Source organism: Kryptolebias marmoratus, linkage group LG9, assembly GCF_001649575.2.
Source record: "Kryptolebias marmoratus isolate JLee-2015 linkage group LG9, ASM164957v2, whole genome shotgun sequence".
Classification (NCBI taxonomy): domain Eukaryota; kingdom Metazoa; phylum Chordata; class Actinopteri; order Cyprinodontiformes; family Rivulidae; genus Kryptolebias; species Kryptolebias marmoratus.
The window spans coordinates 24062962-24088939 of NC_051438.1; the positions used below are offsets into that span (position 1 = coordinate 24062962).

General features: G+C 36.6%; 4 protein-coding genes across 5 annotated transcripts; all 4 read left to right on the forward strand.

The window, feature by feature from the left end:
* The first annotated feature begins 122 nt into the window (after nucleotides 1-122).
* On the forward strand, nucleotides 123-11904 carry LOC108231232. Of its 2 annotated transcripts, none has more exons than XM_037977268.1 (5): nucleotides 123-637; nucleotides 898-1248; nucleotides 1369-1494; nucleotides 11377-11438; nucleotides 11529-11904. In XM_037977268.1, exons 1-5 carry the CDS (start codon nucleotides 433-435, stop codon nucleotides 11649-11651), a joined length of 867 nt encoding a protein of 288 aa, XP_037833196.1. In that variant the 5' UTR covers nucleotides 123-432; the 3' UTR covers nucleotides 11652-11904. The 2 variants fall into 2 exon arrangements, with proteins under 2 accessions (XP_037833196.1, XP_037833195.1); XM_037977267.1 differs by lacking the exons at nucleotides 11377-11438; nucleotides 11529-11904 and adding exons at nucleotides 2135-2196; nucleotides 2287-2953.
* LOC108231233 lies at nucleotides 3286-6425 on the forward strand. Its single transcript, XM_017408155.3, has 7 exons — nucleotides 3286-3328; nucleotides 3490-3816; nucleotides 4110-4460; nucleotides 4757-4885; nucleotides 4964-5010; nucleotides 5097-5225; nucleotides 5321-6425. The coding sequence occupies exons 1-6, from the start codon at nucleotides 3286-3288 to the stop codon at nucleotides 5223-5225; spliced, it is 1026 nt and encodes a 341-aa protein (XP_017263644.1). The 3' UTR covers nucleotides 5321-6425.
* A 467-nt stretch (nucleotides 11905-12371) lies between the features above and the next one.
* Nucleotides 12372-18132, forward strand: LOC108231231. Its single transcript, XM_037977558.1, has 8 exons — nucleotides 12372-12424; nucleotides 12531-12623; nucleotides 12743-13046; nucleotides 15978-16332; nucleotides 16593-16943; nucleotides 17063-17173; nucleotides 17605-17666; nucleotides 17757-18132. Exons 1-8 carry the CDS (start codon nucleotides 12372-12374, stop codon nucleotides 17877-17879), a joined length of 1452 nt encoding a protein of 483 aa, XP_037833486.1. The 3' UTR covers nucleotides 17880-18132.
* Nucleotides 18133-18599: 467 nt separating this feature from the next.
* Nucleotides 18600-24910, forward strand: LOC108231285. Its single transcript, XM_037977559.1, has 8 exons — nucleotides 18600-18652; nucleotides 18759-18851; nucleotides 18971-19274; nucleotides 22068-22071; nucleotides 22234-22560; nucleotides 22821-23171; nucleotides 24346-24407; nucleotides 24496-24910. Exons 1-8 carry the CDS (start codon nucleotides 18600-18602, stop codon nucleotides 24616-24618), a joined length of 1317 nt encoding a protein of 438 aa, XP_037833487.1. The 3' UTR covers nucleotides 24619-24910.
* The last annotated feature ends 1068 nt before the right edge of the window (nucleotides 24911-25978 follow it).

The following is a 25978-nucleotide window of genomic DNA, read 5'->3' on the forward strand; positions in this document are numbered from 1 at the left end:
AACTTTGATTATATATTTTGAAATAACCAATCAGACGCTCAGAATCACCTCACTTCCTTCTGTCACTGAAATATAAGCGAGTGTTTCAACGTAGACAGTGTAAAGATGATTCTCCTCTGGGTGACACTGCTCCTTTTTCATCAGGGATGTAAGTTAAATCTACAGTAAATATTACTGTCATTGAAGTACTTTCATGCATGTTAGATCTGGTACTGCTGATGCTCAGTTTTTCCTTTTTCTTTACTGTGTGGGTTTCTTACCTTTACTGCCTAAACTGTTTAGCATGCTATACTTTTTTTCCATTCTGCAGATACATTGGTTCCAGTGACCACAGTTCAACTTGGTGAACCTGTAACTTTTACATGTCCCCTGCCTGAAGATAAAGACATCAGTGGTAAACTTTACTGGTACAAACAAAATGCAGGGGATTCTATGAAATTAATTGCGTTGCTGTGGATACATGCAAAACCTGAAAATGGACCAGCATCTTCTGCATCAAGGCTGATTGTGACGATTGATGAAAAAATCAGCAATCTGACAATTTTAAGAACAGTTCAAGGAGATGAAGGGATGTATCACTGTGCTTTCAACGACTGGAAAAACCATAGTTGGCACGGGAACTATTTGTCATTAAAAGGTAAGGTAAAGTAAATTTTTAGGTGTTTTGAAACTACTTGAAATAAATTGAAACAAGTAACTCCTTACAACTGTACAGTTTGTATGTTATTTACACATTTTGCAATAACTTTCAGACTTAACTGCGTGATGTGAGTAAATACCTATATACCAGATTTGTATGTTTTACCCTAACAAAATACAAAAGTTTTAAGTCTTTATGTTTACTTTAAACATTTAATTAAATTGTTGTGTAACACAATTCTGTATCTTTTGTTGTAGGAAACTCTGATGGGACATCAAACTACACTGTTGTTGAACAGAGAACATCATCAGATCCAGACCGTCCAGGAGGCTCAGTGTCTCTACAGTGTTCAGTTCTCTCTGATTCTGACAACAAGACGTGTTCAGGAGGTCTCAGAGTGTTCTGGTTCAGATCCAGATCAGACAAGTCTTATCCAGACATCATCTATGCTGATGGAAACAGACATGATGAATGTGAGAAGAAACCTGACTCCCAGAAGAGATGTGTGTTCTCAAAGAACATCAGCTCCTCTGATGCTGGGACTTACTACTGTGCTGTGGCCACATGTGGACAGATATTATTTGGAAAAGGAATCAAAATAGAAGCTGGTATGATTTTATGTTTACTTTTTGGAAATATTCTGTCAGTACTGTTTACTAATAATATGTTAATGCAAATATAACACATTTGTCTGAAGCAATAATTTGTGTGTATTTCTGTTTTTGTAGAGCAAACAGCTGACCCTAAATTTATTACGCTGGTGATAACAATAATCTGCTTGGCCATTTCTGTAATTGTAAATATTGTTTTCATCTGTTACCTAAATCCAAGAGCAACATGCAAACAATCAAAAGGTAAGTGTTGTTCAGTGAATCCAGATGAGTGAATCTGAAGTGTCTGTAATTGAGATGGAAGAGGAGTAATTAGACATCTGGAGTTCAGTTTTTACTGAAACTCATATTGCTCCTGATCTATTTATTGGTGTGACAGAGTTTCAGAAAGATAAATGATGCAAGAGAAAAACAAAACAAAAACTGGGCAGATATAAGTAAATGTGATTTGTCGATCAATCTATAAGTGTTCAACATGATGAGATGAGCCTCATAGAAATTAATTTTTTCAACTTTTACTAAATCTAATATTTTGTAACTGTTGTTGCTGTTTTTTTTACTTTCTTTCTGGTATGTTTTGATGGCTGTGTTTTAATCCTAGTTTGATGTTTTCTTGTAATTCCTCAATCCTTTTCCTAGTTTGTTGTTTTCTGCCCTCCTGTCTCTGATTACTCATCATTCCACCGGCTCTTTATCACCTGTTATCATCTCCAGTATAAATAGTGTTTAGTTTTCAGTTGTTGTTTAGTTTTAATCTTTCCTTAGTTTCTTCTTAAGTTTTTTTTTCTTAGAGGGCAAAATATTAACTTGTTAAGTCAGCTGTGGATCTTTGTGGTGAAGTCAGTATAAGTACATCATGCTCTTATTTCTTTTTCATTTTCAGGAACAGAGAGAACCTCTTCACCAACAGGACATGAAAACTTGGGCCAGCCAAGAGATTGTATCGTAAGTAAAGTTCCTTTATTGTACTTTCAATATTTAAATATATCCCAACAGATTTATGTAACAATAATGAGCCTTTTACTTTCTGCTCAGAATGAAGATGGACAGGATCTGAACTATGTTGCGTTACATTTCTCTGGAGGGAAAAGTTCAAGAGGAAAGAAGAAGAAAGAGTTGAAGACTGAAGAGAGTGTGTACTCCCATGTTAAAATCTAAACAGGAATATCTCTTGTTGTTTATGGTTGTTTAATAATTAATCAGACTCAAATCAAAGGTTTCATATTGTGTTTAAGTCCCTGTTCTTGATTTTTTTCAAAACTAACTCATCTGATTCTAGAAACAGATGGAAAAATTGGAGTCATGTTCTACACAAGCCAAAGCCTGAACAACTAACATTTTTTCATTATTAACTAAAACTAAATCTACAACCCAGAATTAATGAGTTGCCCTCCACATCAAAGCAGCTGCATTTTGCTCCATGCACCTTTTGATTTTTCAATCCTCACTTAAAATCTGTTTTTGACTTTGTCGAAATAAAAATCTTTCATAATTTTACCTGTCACTGTAATTACATAAAAACCCCTCTTCCTTGTCCTCTTCTTCCTCCTCCTACTGATTCTACTACTAATAAAATGTTTTATGAAAGTGTCTTGATTCTTTCACTCAACAAATTACAACACCACCTCTCCAAGCCCAAACAGGATATCTTCGAAACCTGTCCTATAAAAAAACCCTCAGATTTGGATTAAACATGCATTTGGATTCTCAAAACAATTATTTGTCAAAGTAAACATTCTTTCATAATTTTGCCTGTCATTGTAATGAGAAAAGATCTCCCCCTCTTCATCCTAACACTACTACTACTAATAATAATTAGTAATATTATCATTACATACATTCTTCCTGCAAAATATTAACTTAATATTTTATTGTAAGTCTGAAGGGCAAAATGCCTCAAAAGTGGAAAGACTCACTTGGCAGGAAATGAACTTTGACTATATATTTTGAAATAACCAATCAGACGCTCTGAATCACCTCACTTCCTTCTGTCACTGAAATATAAGCGAGTGTTTCAACGTAGACAGTGTAAAGATGATTTTCCTCTGGGTGACACTGCTCCTTTTTCATCAGGGATGTAAGTTAAATCTACAGTAAATATTACTGTCATTGAAGTACTTTCATGCATGTTAGATCTGGTACTGCTGATGCTCAGTTTTATCTGTTTCTTTACTGTGTGGGTTTCTTACCTTTATTGTCTAAACTGTTTAACATGTTATGTTTTTTTCCATTCTGCAGATACATTGGTTCCAGTGACCACAGTTCAACTTGGTGAACCTGTAACTTTTACATGCCCCGTGCCTGAGGATAAAGACAGCAGTTTTTTACTATGCTGGTACAAACAAAATGCAGGGGATTCCATGAAATTAATAGCGTCACTGTTGATGCATGTACAACCTGAATATGGACCAGAGTTTTCTGCATCAAGAATTAATGTGATGCTTGATAAAGAAATCAGCAATCTGACAATTTTAAGAACAGTTCAAGGAGATGAAGGGATGTATCACTGTGCTTTCAACGACTGGAAAAACCATAGTTGGCATGGGAACTATTTGTCATTAAAAGGTAAGGTAAAGTAAATTTTTAGGTGTTTTTAAACTACTTGAAATTAATTGAAACAAAAAACTCCTTACAACTGTACAGTTTGCATGTTATTTACAGATTTTACAAAAACAAAATTAAGCCTATTTGAGTCAGAAAAGTTAACTTTTAGAATTGACTTCTGAACTGCATGATGTGTGTAAATACCTACATACCAGAGTTTTATGTTTGACCTCAACAAAATACAAAGGTTTTAAGTCTTTATGTCTATTTTAAACAAATTGTTGTGTAACACAATTCTGTGTCTTTTGTTGTAGGAAACTCTGATGGGACATCAAACTACACTGTTGTTGAACAGAGAACATCATCAGATCCAGACCGTCCAGGAGGCTCAGTGTCTCTACAGTGTTCAGTTCTCTCTGATTCTGACAACAAGACGTGTTCAGGAGGTCTCAGCGTGTTCTGGTTCAGATCCAGATCAGACAAGTCTTATCCAGACATCATCTATGCTGATGGAAACAGACATGATGAATGTGAGAAGAAACCTGACTCCCAGAAGAGATGTGTGTTCTCAAAGAACATCATCTCCTCTGATGCTGAGAGTTACTACTGTGCTGTGGCCACATGTGGACAGATATTATTTGGAAAAGGAATCAAAATAGAAGCTGGTATGATTTTATGTTTACTTTTGGGAAATATGCTGTTAGTGCAAACATAATGCGTTTGGACAGATAGTATTTGGAAATAAACTGAATGTTCAGGGAAATTCAGTGCTGTAATTTTATTTATGACTTTTTTATACAAATAATCAGATTAACACAGTGCATTCAAAATAAAATAAAGTTGCCTGGATGGAAAGGAAAAACTTTTTTGCATATCGTCCATGAGACTCGGCGACTTTTCTGTTAAGTTTTTCAGGTTTTGATTTTGCTCATCCGTAGCTCTTCTTTTGATCCTGTTTCAGGATCCAGCTTGTGGACCCAGCATGAGAGAACTGTTGTTTTTCTTCTGAGTGCTGTCTTGGCATTAAGTCTGATTGTAATAGCTGTCCTCATGTGCTCCATCAACAAAAACAAATGTCTTCACTGCAAAGGTACTAAATTTATTTGTGTATATTTTCTGTGTAAAACCTCTGAAACTCTCCTGACTTTGTTATATTTTCACAATCCAGCTGTTGATAAGCTGCAGATACAGAATGGTGGTCCAAAGAGTCAACAGGTAAATTATGATAAAGCTAAAGCAGACTTGATTTAATAATCAAAAAAGATTTAATGTTTAATAAATTTCTTTCTTTAACTTTTAAGACAGGTGAGCATGAGTGGATTTACTCTGCTGCTGTCTTCACAAGAATGAAATCCAACAGCAGAGCAATGAAAGATTCAGCAGAGAAACAGAGGATCTACGCTGCTGTCAAAGCTTTTGGATTGAATTAAGTAAGTTGTTTGACATCAGCTTGCATTGTGTAATAGAACCCATGCATGTGTTCATCAATTCATCCATTCATTTTGTTACCTGCTTGTTCTTTTAGGTTCATGGGGAGCCGGTGCTTATCTCCTCCCATTGGGCAGGAAGTGGGGTTCACCCTGAACAGGTCCATCACAGGGCCAGAAAGAGATGAACAAGAAAAACAACCACTTATCCTCACACTTATATCTAGAAACAATTTCTTGAGTCAACCAGCCTTCCTACAATAATTCATAACCTAAGGAAACTATACAAATATTTTTATAAATCCGTTTGTTTGATGACATATTCTGTGTTTGTGTTATATTTGGAATAAAGTTATCTTTGTAATATAATTCCATTTGTATAGATCTGAGGAACATCTGTGAGCTTCAGTCCAACCTATAGTCTTTTAGTTTTATCTCTTCTACTGTCATCTTCTCTTACTGTGTGATAGAGCTTTTTTTTTATCAATGTGATGTAATTTGACATGTCAAAAAGCAAACCTGAAACTCATCACTTTTACTGTAACTCACCCATCCATTCATTCAGTGTTTCTATGGATAAATCGTGTTTCTGGAGCAAGCAGTGAAATGAACACGTAAAAAAAGAAAAGGAAATTGCACAACCAAATTAAAATTATACTTTAAACTGATAGTTATCCTGTTTAATATTTCATTATGTATGTATAGCCTTGTACAAAGGTGGCTTTTTTAAAATTTCAGTCAGACACACAACCAGAAAATGAGGTGAGTCGATGGAGAGTGAAAGCTACATAGACACCTGAAGACAGCTTTAGCACAGTTTCTTATGCTGGATCACAATCAGGTCAAAAGTTTTCTATGCAGCTCATTTTTTCTGCAGGTCACATATTACCATGTGCAGAAACTTATGATGTCAATCAGATATGAGTGTCACCATGAAGACGGGTGTGCTGCTGGTTCTTTTAAACTGCTGCCTGAACAGAAGTGAAACATTGTGGTAGATGGTGGTTCTACAACAACCCGGTCTTAAATGCTGTTTACTGTCAGTGTGTTCTTCCTGCTAAGTCCCTCAGACAGAACGGGCCATCATTAATCCTGTGAAGGTTGTGAAATCAGATAACTTGTGCCATGTGAAAATTTTATTTTACTCTTCCTATTTTTGTGCAGCAGATACATTTTTAAAAAATGTACACAAATAAATAAATATTTGAGCCATGATCTGTGGTTTTTTTTTTTTGTAGATTCAGTTCATTTTGTCTTTATGTTTCCTGTGTTTTGTTTTGGATTCTTTCTTGTTGATTTCTTGTTTGTCATTGGGCAAAATGTGAGGAAAGGTCACCAGCTCATTACAGCACCACACAGATTAAAATGAGACAGACAAACATTCATACTCTCACTCAGGCATAGGAACAATTTAGAGTTCTCAATTAAACTAAACTGCATGTTTTGGGTCTGTGGGAGGCAATCAGTACCCAGAGAAAACCCATTCATGCATGAGGAGAACATGCAAAGTTCACCACCGTAAAGATTAAGCTGGGTTGTAAACCTGCCTTCTTGAGTGAGAGGACAGCTCTGACCACTCCACCACTGGGCTGCCGAGGTCCACTTCATCCTGAAAAACGTGTTCAAATTGTAAGAATCAAGCTACTTATAACAATCTTTTTCTCAGTTTCAGAATTTATTTTACACACATGCAGAGTAAAATTACAGCACTGTGTCCACAGCTAACAGCTGCCTCAGCAGTCTGTCAGTTGTGGCTCCGACTCCTGGGTGGAGTCAACAGAAATCTTCAGGGCCTGGTCAACGCCTCCAGGAAGTGATCGCCATAGCAACAAACTAAGGGGGCGTTCCTCTCCTCACAGCATGACCAGACCTCAGCCAATAATCCCTGTTACTCTGGAATGTAGGATCAATGGTGTTTTGCTTGCTGGTTGAGGTAGGCGTGTAACTAATATATCTTTTTAGGGTAAACAAAACAGAAGTTTACTACTCTGAGAAGCCATGTTGAATAACTCCTCAGACCAGAAATCCTGCCCTGTTTCTCCTCAGAAACACAACAACTTAATCATATAATAGGGACCAACAATACCATAAATTAAGCATGAAATATAAAAGTATAAAAGATAAATGAAACATAATCAGGAAAAGATAAAAAACATCAACAACAATGAACAACAATCAAAACAATCTCAGAATAAACTCATAAGATTCAAACAGCATCATTCAAGATAAAGGAATATTTGAAAGCAATTACAATTTCTATACTGAGTTCAAATCAGGCTTTTTCAAATATATGATTACTTTTTGCAACACATTAAGACCAACATTCTAATACTGACTAACTGCTGTGTGATAAATAACACAAAGGTGGATGCTGCCAGAGCATTATCTGATAAAAAACACTGTAAGAGTCTTCTTAACCTAATTCTATAAAAATCCAAAAAGTTATAGAGGACTAAGCTCTAAAATATTAAAATCAGGCAAAATTCAATCTTTAAAAAAAATTCTTATATAAAGGTTTTCGCAGAGAGATCACACATCACTTCTTACCAATATTAAACATAGCAAATACCCATGCAATCAAAGTTCAAAGATGCTCCATGAAGTTCAAAAAAACATCAAAATAAAAACAAAAAAAATACCTTCAAAAAGGTAATCTTGTCCTCATATTTACCAGGATGGAATAGTTGCTTTCTTGACTGATGAAAAAATGGTTTTGGTTTTCAACATATAAGGAATAAGATGCAAGTACAGTATTTGTACTATAGGCACAGCTAAAATACACAGTATACACAGCTGAGTGATCAGCAACACAAAGGTGGATTCTGCCAGAGCATTATCTGATAAAAACCACTGTAAGATTCTTCTAAACCTATTTCTGTAAAAATAAAAAAGTTATTGAGGAATACGCGACTGTTAACACGAGGCAAATCTCAATCTTTCTTTTGGTTCTTACATGAAAGTTTTCACAGGGAGACCACATAACACTGTCAACCAACAGGAAACAAAGCAAACGCCCATGCACTCAAGGTTCAAAGGTGCTCCATGAAGTTGCATAAAATATCAAAAATAAATAAATAAATTATAAAAAAATTTTAAAAGGTAATCTTGTCCTTATATTTATCAAGATAGAAATGTTGTTTTCTTGTTCAATAAAACAGTGGTTTCGATCTTCAACATATAGGGAATAAAATGCAAGTACAGTATCTGTACTATAGGCACAGCTGAAATACACAGTATAATCTGACCCTGGGGTAGGTCAATGCCCTCTCTCCTCCAAAGTCTTCTTCTGAGAAGATGTTCATCTAACATATTGAACACCCTGAGCTCAGTCTGTGCCTTTTTATTTTTTCTGATTTCAGCCAATGCCTCTCTCTGACAGTGATGAAGTCATTTTGTCACCAGGACTACAAGGCTATCAGCTATCCATACTACTGCCTGTATTTTGACTTTATAAAAGCTCTAGGTTTTCAACCAAAATTAACCTTCTGATTGTCTGTAGACACTTTCTGGCTGCACTGATGATTCCTGAATGAACCAAGGTGGTCAGGAGGGCTGAAGTCAACACAGCCCTGATGCACCTTTGTGCCCCAAAGTGAGGTAGTAACAGAGTCGAAACTGTCAACATGTGAAGATGTAAGCTAGATTTATGGCTCAATAATGTGATGAACTCGGGACATATGGTCTGTGCGATCTCAGGGTCACAAGATTTAACACCAAGCAGGTTTATCACTGAGAGAAGAATGGAGATGATGCACAGCAAGTTTGCATTTGGTTTAAAAAAAAAAATTAGCCACAAAAAAGAATTGATAAATTGAGTTAATTGGTGATGCTTTAAAAATGATAAGAGGGAGACATCTTTCACACATTTAATGTTTTGCACTCTACGTCAAAGCAGCTGAGTTCTACTTCATGCCTCATTTGGTTCCACAATGGTGACCTCATTTCTGAAAGCTCACATCTGTGTGAGACATGGCCGGTTTCATGACTGGTTTGTCAACAGCAAGAGGCAGCATTAAAATGATTTGTGGCAAATTTGTGAAATGCCTTGTCATTTGGCTGTTTCAGTCAACAAACTTCAATACCACCCCTACAACCCCAACAAAGTTATCCTATAAATCCTTATGAATCACATTATAAAAATAAAGTTTCTGATTAAACACTTGTTTAAATTTTCAAAGTAAATCAATGCCAAAATAAAAGTTATTTCATAATTTTGCCTTCTTCCTGCTCTAGCTTGGCAGGAAACAGACTTTGATTATATATTTTGAAATAACCAATCAGATGCTCTGAATCACCTCACTTCCTTCTGTCACTGAAATATAAGCGAGTGTTTCAACGTAGACTGTAAGGATGATTCTCTTCTGGGTGACACTGCTCCTTTTTCATCAGGGATGTAAGTTAAATCTACAGTAAATATTACTGTCATTGAAATACTTTCATGCATGTTAGATCTGGTACTGCTGATGCTCAGTTTTTCCTTTTTCTTTACTGTGTGGGTTTCTTACCTTTACTGCCTAAACTGTTTAGCATGCTATACTTTTTTTCCATTCTGCAGATACATTGGTTCCAGTGACCACAGTTCAACTTGGTGAACCTGTAACTTTTACATGTCCCCTGCCTGAAGATAAAGACATCAGTGGTAAACTTTACTGGTACAAACAAAATGCAGGGGATTCTATGAAATTAATTGCGTTGCTGTGGATACATGCAAAACCTGAAAATGGACCAGCATCTTCTGCATCAAGGCTGATTGTGACGATTGATGAAAAAATCAGCAATCTGACAATTTTAAGAACAGTTCAAGGAGATGAAGGGATGTATCACTGTGCTTTCAACGACTGGAAAAACCATAGTTGGCACGGGAACTATTTGTCATTAAAAGGTAAGGTAAAGTAAATTTTTAGGTGTTTTGAAACTACTTGAAATAAATTGAAACAAGTAACTCCTTACAACTGTACAGTTTGTATGTTATTTACACATTTTGCAATAACTTTCAGACTTAACTGCGTGATGTGAGTAAATACCTATATACCAGATTTGTATGTTTTACCCTAACAAAATACAAAAGTTTTAAGTCTTTATGTTTACTTTAAACATTTAATTAAATTGTTGTGTAACACAATTCTGTATCTTTTGTTGTAGGAAACTCTGATGGGACATCAAACTACACTGTTGTTGAACAGAGAACATCATCAGATCCAGACCGTCCAGGAGGCTCAGTGTCTCTACAGTGTTCAGTTCTCTCTGATTCTGACAACAAGACGTGTTCAGGAGGTCTCAGAGTGTTCTGGTTCAGATCCAGATCAGACAAGTCTTATCCAGACATCATCTATGCTGATGGAAACAGACATGATGAATGTGAGAAGAAACCTGACTCCCAGAAGAGATGTGTGTTCTCAAAGAACATCAGCTCCTCTGATGCTGAGAGTTACTACTGTGCTGTGGCCACATGTGGACAGATAATATTTGGAAAAGGAATCAAAATAGAAGCTGGTATGATTTTATGTTTACTTTTGGAAAATATGCTTCTAATTCTGTTACTCAAAATGTGTTAATGCAAATATAACACCTTTGTCAGAAGCAATAATTTGTGTGTATTTTTGTTTTTGTAGGGCAAACAGCAGACCCTAAATTTATTACGCTGATGATAACAATAATCTGCTTGGCCATTTCTGTGATTGTAAATATTGTTTTCATCTGTTACCAAAATCCAAGAGCAAAAGGTAAGTGTTGTTCAGTGAATTCAGATGAGTGAATCTGAAGTGTCTGTTATTTAGAAGGAAGAGGAGTAATTAGACATCTGGAGTTCATTTTTACTGAAACTCATATTGCTCCTGAATCATTTATCCTGGTTTGATTTTAATTCCTCAATCTTTTTCCTGGTTTGTTGTTTTCTGCCCTCCTGTCTCTGATTACTCATCATTCCACCGGCTCTTTATCACCTGTTATCACCTTCAGTATAAATAGTTTTTAGTTTTCAGTTGTTGTCAGTGTCTTGTTCTCTTGCCCTGATGTTTATTTTCAATCTTTTCTTACTTTCTTCTCAAGGTTTACTTTCTTAGAGTGAAAAATAGTAACTTGTTAAGTACGCTGTGGATTGTCCTTGAAAAGTCAGTATAAGTACATCATACTCTTGTTTCTTTTTCATTTTCAGGAACAGAGAGAACCTCTTCACCAACAAGACATGAAAACTTGGGCCAGCCAAGAGATTATATCGTAAGTAAAGTTGCTTTATTGTACTTTCAATATTTAAGTACATCCCAACAGGTTTATGTAACAATAATGATCCTTTTACTTTCTGCTCAGAATGAAGATGGACAGGATCTGAACTATGTTGCGTTACGTTTCTCTGGAGGGAAAAGTTCAAGAGGAAAGAAGAAGAAAGAGTTGAAGACTGAAGAGAGTGTGTACTCCCACGTTAAAATATAAATACAAATATCTTTTAAAACATCGGCCACAAACAATGAGACTGAATAAATGCTTCTTTGAAGAGAGTTGGTTTGTTATTCAAAAATATTACCTCAAATATGTATTTTTTGTTTAATAGTTATTCAAACTGAAAATCCTAGGTTTTATGTTGTGTTTAAGTCTTTTCTTTTTTCCTTTTTTTTAAATTAACATCTCATCTGATTCTATAAATAGAGGGAAAAAGTCATGAGTCATGTTTTTCTCAAGCCAAAGCCTGAACAACCAACTTTTTTTTCTTTAATAAAAAAAAATCATAAACAATTAACACATAAATACTCTGTGAATGTTTATGCATGACTGGACTGGAGAAATGCACACACACTCACACAAACCTGGGCAAAAAACTTGATTGCCTCTTTGCTTTTGGCAGTGATAACAATTTCTATATTGAGGCTTCACCAGGCTTTCTCAGATAAAAGTCTTGTCACTTATTGCAACATCACAACAACAGCAGTCCTGGGCCTGATGATATGAAACACAAAGATGTTTGGTACAACCTGATCTATTATTACTGATAAACAAAACCAAAAAAGTGAAGAATTTTCAGAAAATTTTGTTTGGACTTTGTCTGCAGTAGCTGATCACACAGAAACAATTAATAGTTCTCAGTTACATGTTATTGGTTTGTGGGAGGAAACTGGAGAACCCAAAGAAAAACCCATACATGCAGAGAGAGAGAACATGCAAACTTCAGGTGATGACAGCTTTGACCACTCCAACCCCAGGATGCCTAGGTCAGCATAATTTAAAGTGATATTCACAAACATTTGCAACTGTGGAAGCAAATGTTGAAATTTTTTTTAAGGTGGTTTGGCTGTAATTTGGATCCTTCTGTCACAGTCCACTGTTCCTGCCACGCCTTCTGCTCACAGCTCACAGGCTCAGTAACTTTCCACAGCCTGTCTATGCCACGCCTCCTGTTCCCATGCCACAGTAATCAGCCTCATCATCTTCACCTGTTCCTGTCACTATTTATGCTCACCACCTACTCACAGTCTTCGCCAGATTATTGAACGGTTCCCGCCCAGTAAATGTCCAGCGATTATCCACAGTTCATGCCTGCCTCGATCACGACCCCCCTGCCTGACTCTCGACTCTCACCTCCTGCCTACTCCTTGCCGGATACTTCCACGGAGTCGGATCTCTGGTAACCAACCTCGCTTCCCCTCTCTGGACATCGCCTACTGGATTGTTCCCTTTTGGATTTGGCTGCAACTCTCTGACTCACTGGCTCTGACCTCTCGCCTGTCCCTGGACTTTCCCTATCGCCTAAACCCCTCTCTGAAGACCGCTGCTGCTCCCACCTCGCAGACCCCGGCTGTCTTACCTGGTCCAGGCCAAGCCCCGTTCCAGACCGTGAGTGCCGCTCCCGGAACTAGCATTCCGATTAGTCTGGTGTTTACTAATAAAAGGTTAAAACTTTTATTTTTGTCTGCTTGTTCTGACTCCACTCACGCCTGGCCTTGTCACCTTCCAGCCCTTATCTGAAACCACTAATGCTTAGGAGGCAGAAAGCCTTGTTTATATACATGATCAAACAAGTAATGCAAATTAAACATATATGAACAACTTTAAAAATTGTCTCAGAATAAATTAAAAAAAATTGAAAACGCATCATCCAAGAAAAAAAAATATAAAGGGGGAAATAATTCTATATTGAACTTTAAATTAGGAATTCTCAGATGAATGTCTTGTTACCTGATTCAACACTTCAAGATCAACATTTTAATGCTTATGTCTTTTTGATATTTTGCTTGCTGCTTTGTCTACTGCTCTTTTTGTTACTAAAGTTTTATTTTTTTCTCTAGCCCTCGTCTTCCAGTCTGCATTATTGAGTCCTTCTGCAACCATTTCTTTATCCAGTTTCTTTACTCACTTTTCAATGCAGAGTCATGTGGAGGTGGTGCCTATCTCCTGTGGTCTTTGGGTGAGATGTGATGTACAACCTGGAAAGGACACCAGCTCATTACAGTCCCACACAGAGTAAAATGAGTCAGGCAAACATTCATACACTCACTCAGGCCTAGGAACAATTTAAGAGTGTTCAATTAGGCTAACCTGCATGTTTTTGAGTCTGTGGGAGGCAACTGGAGACCCCAGATAAAACATATATGCACAAATATAAAGGTCACACCTTTGTTGTAAACATGCCTCCTTCTTGCTGTGAGGTGACAGCTCTGTCCACTCCACAACCAGGCTGCCTAGGTAAACTTTATCCAAAGTGATATTCATAACCATCCGCAATTATGGAAGCAATATTTGAAATTTCAATTAAGGTTGTTTGGCTGTAAATTGAGACCTCCCGGCCTTTATCTGATACTTCCAATGCTTCTGAGGCAGATAGCCTTGTTTACTTACTCAATTAAACAAAAATGTTAGTTCAACAATACAGAACAATAAAAATATCAGAATGAACTCAAAAGATTCAAACAGCTTCATTTAGGATAAAAGAAAGTTGGCAAACAATTATAATTTCTATAATAAGTGCAAATAAGGCTTTTTTAAATGAATGATCACTTATTACAACACAGTAACATCAGCATTCTCATACTGGCTAACTGCTGAGTGATCAGCAACACAAAGGTGGATTCTGCCAGAGCATTATCTGATAAAAACCACTGTAAGATTCTTCTAAACCTATTTCTGTAAAAATAAAAAAGTTATTGAGGAATACGCGACTGTTAACACGAGGCAAATCTCAATCTTTCTTTTGGTTCTTACATGAAAGTTTTCACAGGGAGACCACATAACACTGTCAACCAACAGGAAACAAAGCAAACGCCCATGCACTCAAGGTTCAAAGGTGCTCCATGAAGTTGCATAAAATATCAAAAATAAATAAATTATAAAAAAATTTTAAAAGGTAATCTTGTCCTTATATTTATCAAGATAGAAATGTTGTTTTCTTGTTCAATAAAACAGTGGTTTCGATCTTCAACATATAGGGAATAAAATGCAAGTACAGTATCTGTACTATAGGCACAGCTGAAATACACAGTATAATCTGACCCTGGGGTAGGTCAATGCCCTCTCTCCTCCAAGGTCTTCTTCTGAGAAGATCTTCTTCTGACATATTGAACACCCTGAGCTCAGTCTGTGCCTTTTTATACTTTCTTGTTTCAGCCAATGCCTCTCTCTGACAGTGATGAAGTTATTTTGTCATCAGGACTGCAAGGCTATCAGCTATCCATATTACTGCCTGCATTTTGACTTTATAAAAGCTTCAGGTTTTGAACCAAAATAACCTTCTGATTGTCTGTAGACACTTTCTGGCTGCACTGATGATTCCTGAATGAACCAAGGTGGTCAGGAGGGCTAAAGCCAACCCAACCCTGAAGCACCTTTGTGCCCCAAAGTGAGGTAGTAACAGAGTGGAAACCGTTGACATGTAAAGATGTAAGCTAGCTTTGTGGCTCAAAAATGTAATGAACTCGGGACATATGGTCTGTGCGATCTCAGGGTCACAAGATTTAACACCAAACAGGTTTATCACTGAGAGAAGATTGAAGATGATGCACAGCAAGTTTGCATTTGGTTTAAAAAAATTTTAGCCATAAAAAGAATTGATAAATTGAGTTAATTGGTGATGCTTTAAAAATGATACAAGGGAGACATCTGTCACACATTTAATGTTTTGCACTCTACGTCAAAGCAGCTGAGTTCTACTTCATGCCTCATTTGGTTCCACAATGGTGACCTCATTTCTGAAAGCTCACATCTGTGTGAGACATGGCCGGTTTCATGACTGGTTTGTCAACAGCAAGAGGCAGCATTAAAATGATTTGTGTCAATTTTGTGAAATGTCTTGTCTTTTGGCTGTTTCAGTCAACAAACAACAACACCACCCCTACAAACCCAACAAAGTTATCCTATAAATCCTTATGAATCACATTATAAAAATAAAGTCTCAGATTAAACGGTTGTTTAAATTCTCAAAGTAAATCAATGCCAAAATAAAAGTTATTTCATAATTTTGCCTTCTTCCTGCTCTAGCTTGGCAGGAAACAGACTTTGATTATATATTTTGAAATAACCAATCAGATGCTCTGAATCACCTCACTTCCTTCTGTCACTGAAATATAAGCGAGTGTTTCAACGTAGACTGTAAGGATGATTCTCTTCTGGGTGACACTGCTCCTTTTTCATCAGGGATGTAAGTTAAATCTACAGTAAATATTACTGTCATTGAAATACTTTCATGCATGTTAGATCTGGTACTGCTGATGCTCAGTTTTTCCTTTTTCTTTACTGTGTGGGTTTCTTACCTTTACTGCCTAAACTGTTTAGCATGCTATACTTTTTTTCCATTCTGCAGATACATTGGTTCCAGTGACCACAGTTCAACTTGGTGAACCTGTAACTTTTACATGTCCCCTGCCTGAAGATAAAGACATCAGTGGTAAACTTTACTGGTACAAACAAAATGCAGGGGATTCTATGAAATTAATTGCGTTGCTGTGGATACATGCAAAACCTGAAAATGGACCAGCATCTTCTGCATCAAGGCTGATTGTGACGATTGATGAAAAAATCAGCAATCTGACAATTTTAAGAACAGTTCAAGGAGATGAAGGGATGTATCACTGTGCTTTCAACGACTGGAAAAACCATAGTTGGCACGGGAACTATTTGTCATTAAAAGGTAAGGTAAAGTAAATTTTTAGGTGTTTTGAAACTACTTGAAATAAATTGAAACAAGTAACTCCTTACAACTGTACAGTTTGTATGTTATTTACACATTTTGCAATAACTTTCAGACTTAACTGCGTGATGTGAGTAAATACCTATATACCAGATTTGTATGTTTTACCCTAACAAAATACAAAAGTTTTAAGTCTTTATGTTTACTTTAAACATTTAATTAAATTGTTGTGTAACACAATTCTGTATCTTTTGTTGTAGGAAACTCTGATGGGACATCAAACTACACTGTTGTTGAACAGAGAACATCATCAGATCCAGACCGTCCAGGAGGCTCAGTGTCTCTACAGTGTTCAGTTCTCTCTGATTCTGACAACAAGACGTGTTCAGGAGGTCTCAGAGTGTTCTGGTTCAGATCCAGATCAGACAAGTCTTATCCAGACATCATCTATGCTGATGGAAACAGACATGATGAATGTGAGAAGAAACCTGACTCCCAGAAGAGATGTGTGTTCTCAAAGAACATCAGCTCCTCTGATGCTGAGAGTTACTACTGTGCTGTGGCCACATGTGGACAGATAATATTTGGAAAAGGAATCAAAATAGAAGCTGGTATGATTTTATGTTTACTTTTGGAAAATATGCTTCTAATTCTGTTACTCAAAATGTGTTAATGCAAATATAACACCTTTGTCAGAAGCAATAATTTGTGTGTATTTTTGTTTTTGTAGGGCAAACAGCAGACCCTAAATTTATTACGCTGATGATAACAATAATCTGCTTGGCCATTTCTGTGATTGTAAATATTGTTTTCATCTGTTACCAAAATCCAAGAGCAAAAGGTAAGTGTTGTTCAGTGAATTCAGATGAGTGAATCTGAAGTGTCTGTTATTTAGAAGGAAGAGGAGTAATTAGACATCTGGAGTTCATTTTTACTGAAACTCATATTGCTCCTGAATCATTTATCCTGGTTTGATTTTAATTCCTCAATCTTTTTCCTGGTTTGTTGTTTTCTGCCCTCCTGTCTCTGATTACTCATCATTCCACCGGCTCTTTATCACCTGTTATCACCTTCAGTATAAATAGTTTTTAGTTTTCAGTTGTTGTCAGTGTCTTGTTCTCTTGCCCTGATGTTTATTTTCAATCTTTTCTTACTTTCTTCTCAAGGTTTACTTTCTTAGAGTGAAAAATAGTAACTTGTTAAGTACGCTGTGGATTGTCCTTGAAAAGTCAGTATAAGTACATCATACTCTTGTTTCTTTTTCATTTTCAGGAACAGAGAGAACCTCTTCACCAACAAGACATGAAAACTTGGGCCAGCCAAGAGATTATATCGTAAGTAAAGTTGCTTTATTGTACTTTCAATATTTAAGTACATCCCAACAGGTTTATGTAACAATAATGATCCTTTTACTTTCTGCTCAGAATGAAGATGGACAGGATCTGAACTATGTTGCGTTACGTTTCTCTGGAGGGAAAAGTTCAAGAGGAAAGAAGAAGAAAGAGTTGAAGACTGAAGAGAGTGTGTACTCCCACGTTAAAATATAAATACAAATATCTTTTAAAACATCGGCCACAAACAATGAGACTGAATAAATGCTTCTTTGAAGAGAGTTGGTTTGTTATTCAAAAATATTACCTCAAATATGTATTTTTTGTTTAATAGTTATTCAAACTGAAAATCCTAGGTTTTATGTTGTGTTTAAGTCTTTTCTTTTTTCCTTTTTTTTAAATTAACATCTCATCTGATTCTATAAATAGAGGGAAAAAGTCATGAGTCATGTTTTTCTCAAGCCAAAGCCTGAACAACCAACTTTTTTTTCTTTAATAAAAAAAAATCATAAACAATTAACACATAAATACTCTGTGAATGTTTATGCATGACTGGACTGGAGAAATGCACACACACTCACACAAACCTGGGCAAAAAACTTGATTGCCTCTTTGCTTTTGGCAGTGATAACAATTTCTATATTGAGGCTTCACCAGGCTTTCTCAGATAAAAGTCTTGTCACTTATTGCAACATCACAACAACAGCAGTCCTGGGCCTGATGATATGAAACACAAAGATGTTTGGTACAACCTGATCTATTATTACTGATAAACAAAACCAAAAAAGTGAAGAATTTTCAGAAAATTTTGTTTGGACTTTGTCTGCAGTAGCTGATCACACAGAAACAATTAATAGTTCTCAGTTACATGTTATTGGTTTGTGGGAGGAAACTGGAGAACCCAAAGAAAAACCCATACATGCAGAGAGAGAGAACATGCAAACTTCAGGTGATGACAGCTTTGACCACTCCAACCCCAGGATGCCTAGGTCAGCATAATTTAAAGTGATATTCACAAACATTTGCAACTGTGGAAGCAAATGTTGAAATTTTTTTTAAGGTGGTTTGGCTGTAATTTGGATCCTTCTGTCACAGTCCACTGTTCCTGCCACGCCTTCTGCTCACAGCTCACAGGCTCAGTAACTTTCCACAGCCTGTCTATGCCACGCCTCCTGTTCCCATGCCACAGTAATCAGCCTCATCATCTTCACCTGTTCCTGTCACTATTTATGCTCACCACCTACTCACAGTCTTCGCCAGATTATTGAACGGTTCCCGCCCAGTAAATGTCCAGCGATTATCCACAGTTCATGCCTGCCTCGATCACGACCCCCCTGCCTGACTCTCGACTCTCACCTCCTGCCTACTCCTTGCCGGATACTTCCACGGAGTCGGATCTCTGGTAACCAACCTCGCTTCCCCTCTCTGGACATCGCCTACTGGATTGTTCCCTTTTGGATTTGGCTGCAACTCTCTGACTCACTGGCTCTGACCTCTCGCCTGTCCCTGGACTTTCCCTATCGCCTAAACCCCTCTCTGAAGACCGCTGCTGCTCCCACCTCGCAGACCCCGGCTGTCTTACCTGGTCCAGGCCAAGCCCCGTTCCAGACCGTGAGTGCCGCTCCCGGAACTAGCATTCCGATTAGTCTGGTGTTTACTAATAAAAGGTTAAAACTTTTATTTTTGTCTGCTTGTTCTGACTCCACTCACGCCTGGCCTTGTCACCTTCCAGCCCTTATCTGAAACCACTAATGCTTAGGAGGCAGAAAGCCTTGTTTATATACATGATCAAACAAGTAATGCAAATTAAACATATATGAACAACTTTAAAAATTGTCTCAGAATAAATTAAAAAAAATTGAAAACGCATCATCCAAGAAAAAAAAATATAAAGGGGGAAATAATTCTATATTGAACTTTAAATTAGGAATTCTCAGATGAATGTCTTGTTACCTGATTCAACACTTCAAGATCAACATTTTAATGCTTATGTCTTTTTGATATTTTGCTTGCTGCTTTGTCTACTGCTCTTTTTGTTACTAAAGTTTTATTTTTTTCTCTAGCCCTCGTCTTCCAGTCTGCATTATTGAGTCCTTCTGCAACCATTTCTTTATCCAGTTTCTTTACTCACTTTTCAATGCAGAGTCATGTGGAGGTGGTGCCTATCTCCTGTGGTCTTTGGGTGAGATGTGATGTACAACCTGGAAAGGACACCAGCTCATTACAGTCCCACACAGAGTAAAATGAGTCAGGCAAACATTCATACACTCACTCAGGCCTAGGAACAATTTAAGAGTGTTCAATTAGGCTAACCTGCATGTTTTTGAGTCTGTGGGAGGCAACTGGAGACCCCAGATAAAACATATATGCACAAATATAAAGGTCACACCTTTGTTGTAAACATGCCTCCTTCTTGCTGTGAGGTGACAGCTCTGTCCACTCCACAACCAGGCTGCCTAGGTAAACTTTATCCAAAGTGATATTCATAACCATCCGCAATTATGGAAGCAATATTTGAAATTTCAATTAAGGTTGTTTGGCTGTAAATTGAGACCTCCCGGCCTTTATCTGATACTTCCAATGCTTCTGAGGCAGATAGCCTTGTTTACTTACTCAATTAAACAAAAATGTTAGTTCAACAATACAGAACAATAAAAATATCAGAATGAACTCAAAAGATTCAAACAGCTTCATTTAGGATAAAAGAAAGTTGGCAAACAATTATAATTTCTATAATAAGTGCAAATAAGGCTTTTTTAAATGAATGATCACTTATTACAACACAGTAACATCAGCATTCTCATACTGGCTAACTGCTGAGTGATCAGCAACACAAAGGTGGATTCTGCCAGAGCATTATCTGATAAAAACCACTGTAAGATTCTTCTAAACCTATTTCTGTAAAAATAAAAAAGTTATTGAGGAATACGCGACTGTTAACACGAGGCAAATCTCAATCTTTCTTTTGGTTCTTACATGAAAGTTTTCACAGGGAGACCACATAACACTGTCAACCAACAGGAAACAAAGCAAACGCCCATGCACTCAAGGTTCAAAGGTGCTCCATGAAGTTGCATAAAATATCAAAAATAAATAAATTATAAAAAAATTTTAAAAGGTAATCTTGTCCTTATATTTATCAAGATAGAAATGTTGTTTTCTTGTTCAATAAAACAGTGGTTTCGATCTTCAACATATAGGGAATAAAATGCAAGTACAGTATCTGTACTATAGGCACAGCTGAAATACACAGTATAATCTGACCCTGGGGTAGGTCAATGCCCTCTCTCCTCCAAGGTCTTCTTCTGAGAAGATCTTCTTCTGACATATTGAACACCCTGAGCTCAGTCTGTGCCTTTTTATACTTTCTTGTTTCAGCCAATGCCTCTCTCTGACAGTGATGAAGTTATTTTGTCATCAGGACTGCAAGGCTATCAGCTATCCATATTACTGCCTGCATTTTGACTTTATAAAAGCTTCAGGTTTTGAACCAAAATAACCTTCTGATTGTCTGTAGACACTTTCTGGCTGCACTGATGATTCCTGAATGAACCAAGGTGGTCAGGAGGGCTAAAGCCAACCCAACCCTGAAGCACCTTTGTGCCCCAAAGTGAGGTAGTAACAGAGTGGAAACCGTTGACATGTAAAGATGTAAGCTAGCTTTGTGGCTCAAAAATGTAATGAACTCGGGACATATGGTCTGTGCGATCTCAGGGTCACAAGATTTAACACCAAACAGGTTTATCACTGAGAGAAGATTGAAGATGATGCACAGCAAGTTTGCATTTGGTTTAAAAAAATTTTAGCCATAAAAAGAATTGATAAATTGAGTTAATTGGTGATGCTTTAAAAATGATACAAGGGAGACATCTGTCACACATTTAATGTTTTGCACTCTACGTCAAAGCAGCTGAGTTCTACTTCATGCCTCATTTGGTTCCACAATGGTGACCTCATTTCTGAAAGCTCACATCTGTGTGAGACATGGCCGGTTTCATGACTGGTTTGTCAACAGCAAGAGGCAGCATTAAAATGATTTGTGTCAATTTTGTGAAATGTCTTGTCTTTTGGCTGTTTCAGTCAACAAACAACAACACCACCCCTACAAACCCAACAAAGTTATCCTATAAATCCTTATGAATCACATTATAAAAATAAAGTCTCAGATTAAACGGTTGTTTAAATTCTCAAAGTAAATCAATGCCAAAATAAAAGTTATTTCATAATTTTGCCTTCTTCCTGCTCTAGCTTGGCAGGAAACAGACTTTGATTATATATTTTGAAATAACCAATCAGATGCTCTGAATCACCTCACTTCCTTCTGTCACTGAAATATAAGCGAGTGTTTCAACGTAGACTGTAAGGATGATTCTCTTCTGGGTGACACTGCTCCTTTTTCATCAGGGATGTAAGTTAAATCTACAGTAAATATTACTGTCATTGAAATACTTTCATGCATGTTAGATCTGGTACTGCTGATGCTCAGTTTTTCCTTTTTCTTTACTGTGTGGGTTTCTTACCTTTACTGCCTAAACTGTTTAGCATGCTATACTTTTTTTCCATTCTGCAGATACATTGGTTCCAGTGACCACAGTTCAACTTGGTGAACCTGTAACTTTTACATGTCCCCTGCCTGAAGATAAAGACATCAGTGGTAAACTTTACTGGTACAAACAAAATGCAGGGGATTCTATGAAATTAATTGCGTTGCTGTGGATACATGCAAAACCTGAAAATGGACCAGCATCTTCTGCATCAAGGCTGATTGTGACGATTGATGAAAAAATCAGCAATCTGACAATTTTAAGAACAGTTCAAGGAGATGAAGGGATGTATCACTGTGCTTTCAACGACTGGAAAAACCATAGTTGGCACGGGAACTATTTGTCATTAAAAGGTAAGGTAAAGTAAATTTTTAGGTGTTTTGAAACTACTTGAAATAAATTGAAACAAGTAACTCCTTACAACTGTACAGTTTGTATGTTATTTACACATTTTGCAATAACTTTCAGACTTAACTGCGTGATGTGAGTAAATACCTATATACCAGATTTGTATGTTTTACCCTAACAAAATACAAAAGTTTTAAGTCTTTATGTTTACTTTAAACATTTAATTAAATTGTTGTGTAACACAATTCTGTATCTTTTGTTGTAGGAAACTCTGATGGGACATCAAACTACACTGTTGTTGAACAGAGAACATCATCAGATCCAGACCGTCCAGGAGGCTCAGTGTCTCTACAGTGTTCAGTTCTCTCTGATTCTGACAACAAGACGTGTTCAGGAGGTCTCAGAGTGTTCTGGTTCAGATCCAGATCAGACAAGTCTTATCCAGACATCATCTATGCTGATGGAAACAGACATGATGAATGTGAGAAGAAACCTGACTCCCAGAAGAGATGTGTGTTCTCAAAGAACATCATCTCCTCTGATGCTGAGACTTACTACTGTGCTGTGGCCACATGTGGACAGATAATATTTGGAAAAGGAATCAAAATAGAAGCTGGTATGATTTTATGTTTACTTTTGGAAAATATGCTGCTAATACTGTTACTCATAATGCGTTAGTGCAAATATAACACCTTTGTCAGAAGCAATAATTTGTGTGTTTTTCTGTTTTTGTAGAGCAAACAGCAGACCCTAAATTTATTCCGCTGGTGATAACAATAATCTGCTTGGCCATTTCTGTGATTGTAAATATTGTTTTAATCTGTTACCAAAATCCAAGAGTAATATGCAAACAATCAAAAGGTAAGTGTTGTTCAGTGAATTCAGTTGAGTGAATCTGAAGTGTCTGTTATTTAGATGGAAGAGGAGTAATTGGACATCTAGAGATCAGTTTTTACTGAAACTCATATTGCTCCTGATCCATTTATTGGTGTGCCTTATTTTTAAGCAGATAAATACATAAATACTGCAAGAGAAACAGAAAAATGTACAAATATAAATAAATGTGATTTGTAGTTCAATATACAAGTGTTCAACATGATGAGATGAGCCTTACAGAAATTAATTTATACAACTTTTTTTTAAATTGAATATTTTGTAACTGTTGTTTTTTCTTTTTTTTACTTTCTTTCTGGCATGTTTTGGTGGCTCTGTTTTCAACCTGGTTTGATTTTTTTTTCTTCTAATTCCTCAATCAATGTCTTGGTTTGTTGTTTTCTGCTCTCCTGTCTCTGATTATTCATCATTCCACCGGCTCTTTATCACCTGTTATCACCTCCAGTAAAAATAGTGTTTAGTTTTAAGTTCTTGTCAGTTTCTTGTGTCCTTGTGCCCATCTTGTCCTGGAGTTCTTCTTAGTCTTTCCCAATTTGATCAATTAACTTTCAAAAAATTCTAAATAGAGTTGTTGAATTTTCTCCCTGCCTGCATTTTGGTGACGTTTTTTCTACATTTCTGTCCTGTTTCTATCACCCACTTCTTTTTTTCCCTGACAGAGAAAAACATAATAATATGGCAACCTCAACAATAAGCAGCATGGCAAGCTCATATGTTTTGGAAAAAAATGCAAATTATATAAGTTTATTTTTTTTCAAAAGAGCATTTAGGTTAATTCATTCTTCTTCTCGACTTTCCTTTTTTAGAGGGCAAAATAGTAACTTGTTAGGTCAGCTGTGGATCGTCCTTGAAAAGTCAGTATAGGTACATCATACTCTTGTTTTTTTCATTTTTAGAAACAGAGAGAACCTCTTCACCAACAAGACATGAAAATTTGGGCCAGCCAAGAGATTGTATTGTAAGTAAAGTTGTTATTGTACTTTCAATATTTAAGTACATCCCAACAGATTTATGTAACAATAATGATCCTTTTACTTTGTGCTCAGAATGAAGATGGACAGGATCTGAACTATGTTGCGTTACGTTTCTCTGAAGGGAAAAGTTCAAGAGGAAAGAAGAAGGAAGAGTTGAAGACTGAAGAGAGTGTGTACTCCCATGTTAAAATATAAACAGGAATATCTTTTAAAACATCAACCACAAACAATGAGACTGAATAAATGTTGTTTGTTTGGAGAGAGTTGATTTGTTATTAAAAAATAAAAATGTATGGGATAATCAATATTTAATCAGACTAAAAATCTAAGGTTTTATGTTGTGTTTATGTTCCTTTGTCTTATGGAAGAAAACAAAACAAAACATCTGATTGTACAATTAGGGGAAAAAAGAGAGGGGTATTTTCTTCTTTAGGCAATGCCTGAATGAGACTGTATTTTCCTGTTTTTTATTAAAAACAATTAATAAACCTCATAATTGCCTTGGGATTTTTTTTATGCGTGCCTGGCATGGATATGTAAGTTGACACACTCACACCCACAAACCTGAGCAAAAAACAGGTTATAAAAATAGTTTCCATCTTGAGACCACACCAGGCTTTGTCAGATGAATGCCTTGTCACTTATTACGATGTAAAAACACCAACAACAGTCTAATATGAAACACAACCATGTATATTACCAGAGTGTTTTCTAGAAAATGCATTAGACACATTCATAGCTACCTGAGCTGTTTCTAGTAATGATCAAAACAGATATTCTGAAGAATTTGCAGAGAGTTTAGTTTGGACTTTCTCTGAAGCTGCTGTTCACACATACACTTCAAAACAGGAAATTGTACTAAAAACATACAATTCACAAGAAGTACTACAGAGTGTATTTATAGCAAAATATAGAGGACAAAGAAAATGAAACAAATATTTGCAACATGTAGAGAAGAGTGGATGAAGCTCCCAGACTGTCGTATTGGGTGGGGAAGGAGGCGAACCCAGAATGCAGACTCATCTTAGAAAAAAGAACTAATTTTATAAAAATAAAAGATAATCAAAAACAAAAAGCTGACAAGGCAGCAAAACTATATATAACAAAATCCAGACTTGGTACATCGGCGAAACAGGATGCAAGATATGAACAACAAGACAGGCATGAACCAACAATGAACCAGCAGAGTGTGGAAGTGATGACTGGGTTTTTAAACACAGAGGGTGACGAGGTAAGTGGGCACAGGTGAGTAATGACAATTGCCGGCAGGTGGAGGTGGGCGTGACAGCAGACGGAGTGAGTGACAACTGTAGAGGAGTGGATGATAACAAAAACACAGACATGAGAGACAAAGATGCAAAAACAGAAAACTAAGACATGAAACAAAACCCAAAAGAAACATGAAAACAAACTGACAAAAACCCAAATCCTGATACATACAACGATTTTGTGTTATTATCAAGTTGACTGTTTCAGTGTAACATAGCAGAAGGTATGCACAGATTGAGCAAAAGAAGATGAACATTGTTAAGTGCAGTGGTGCATGTTTTTTTTT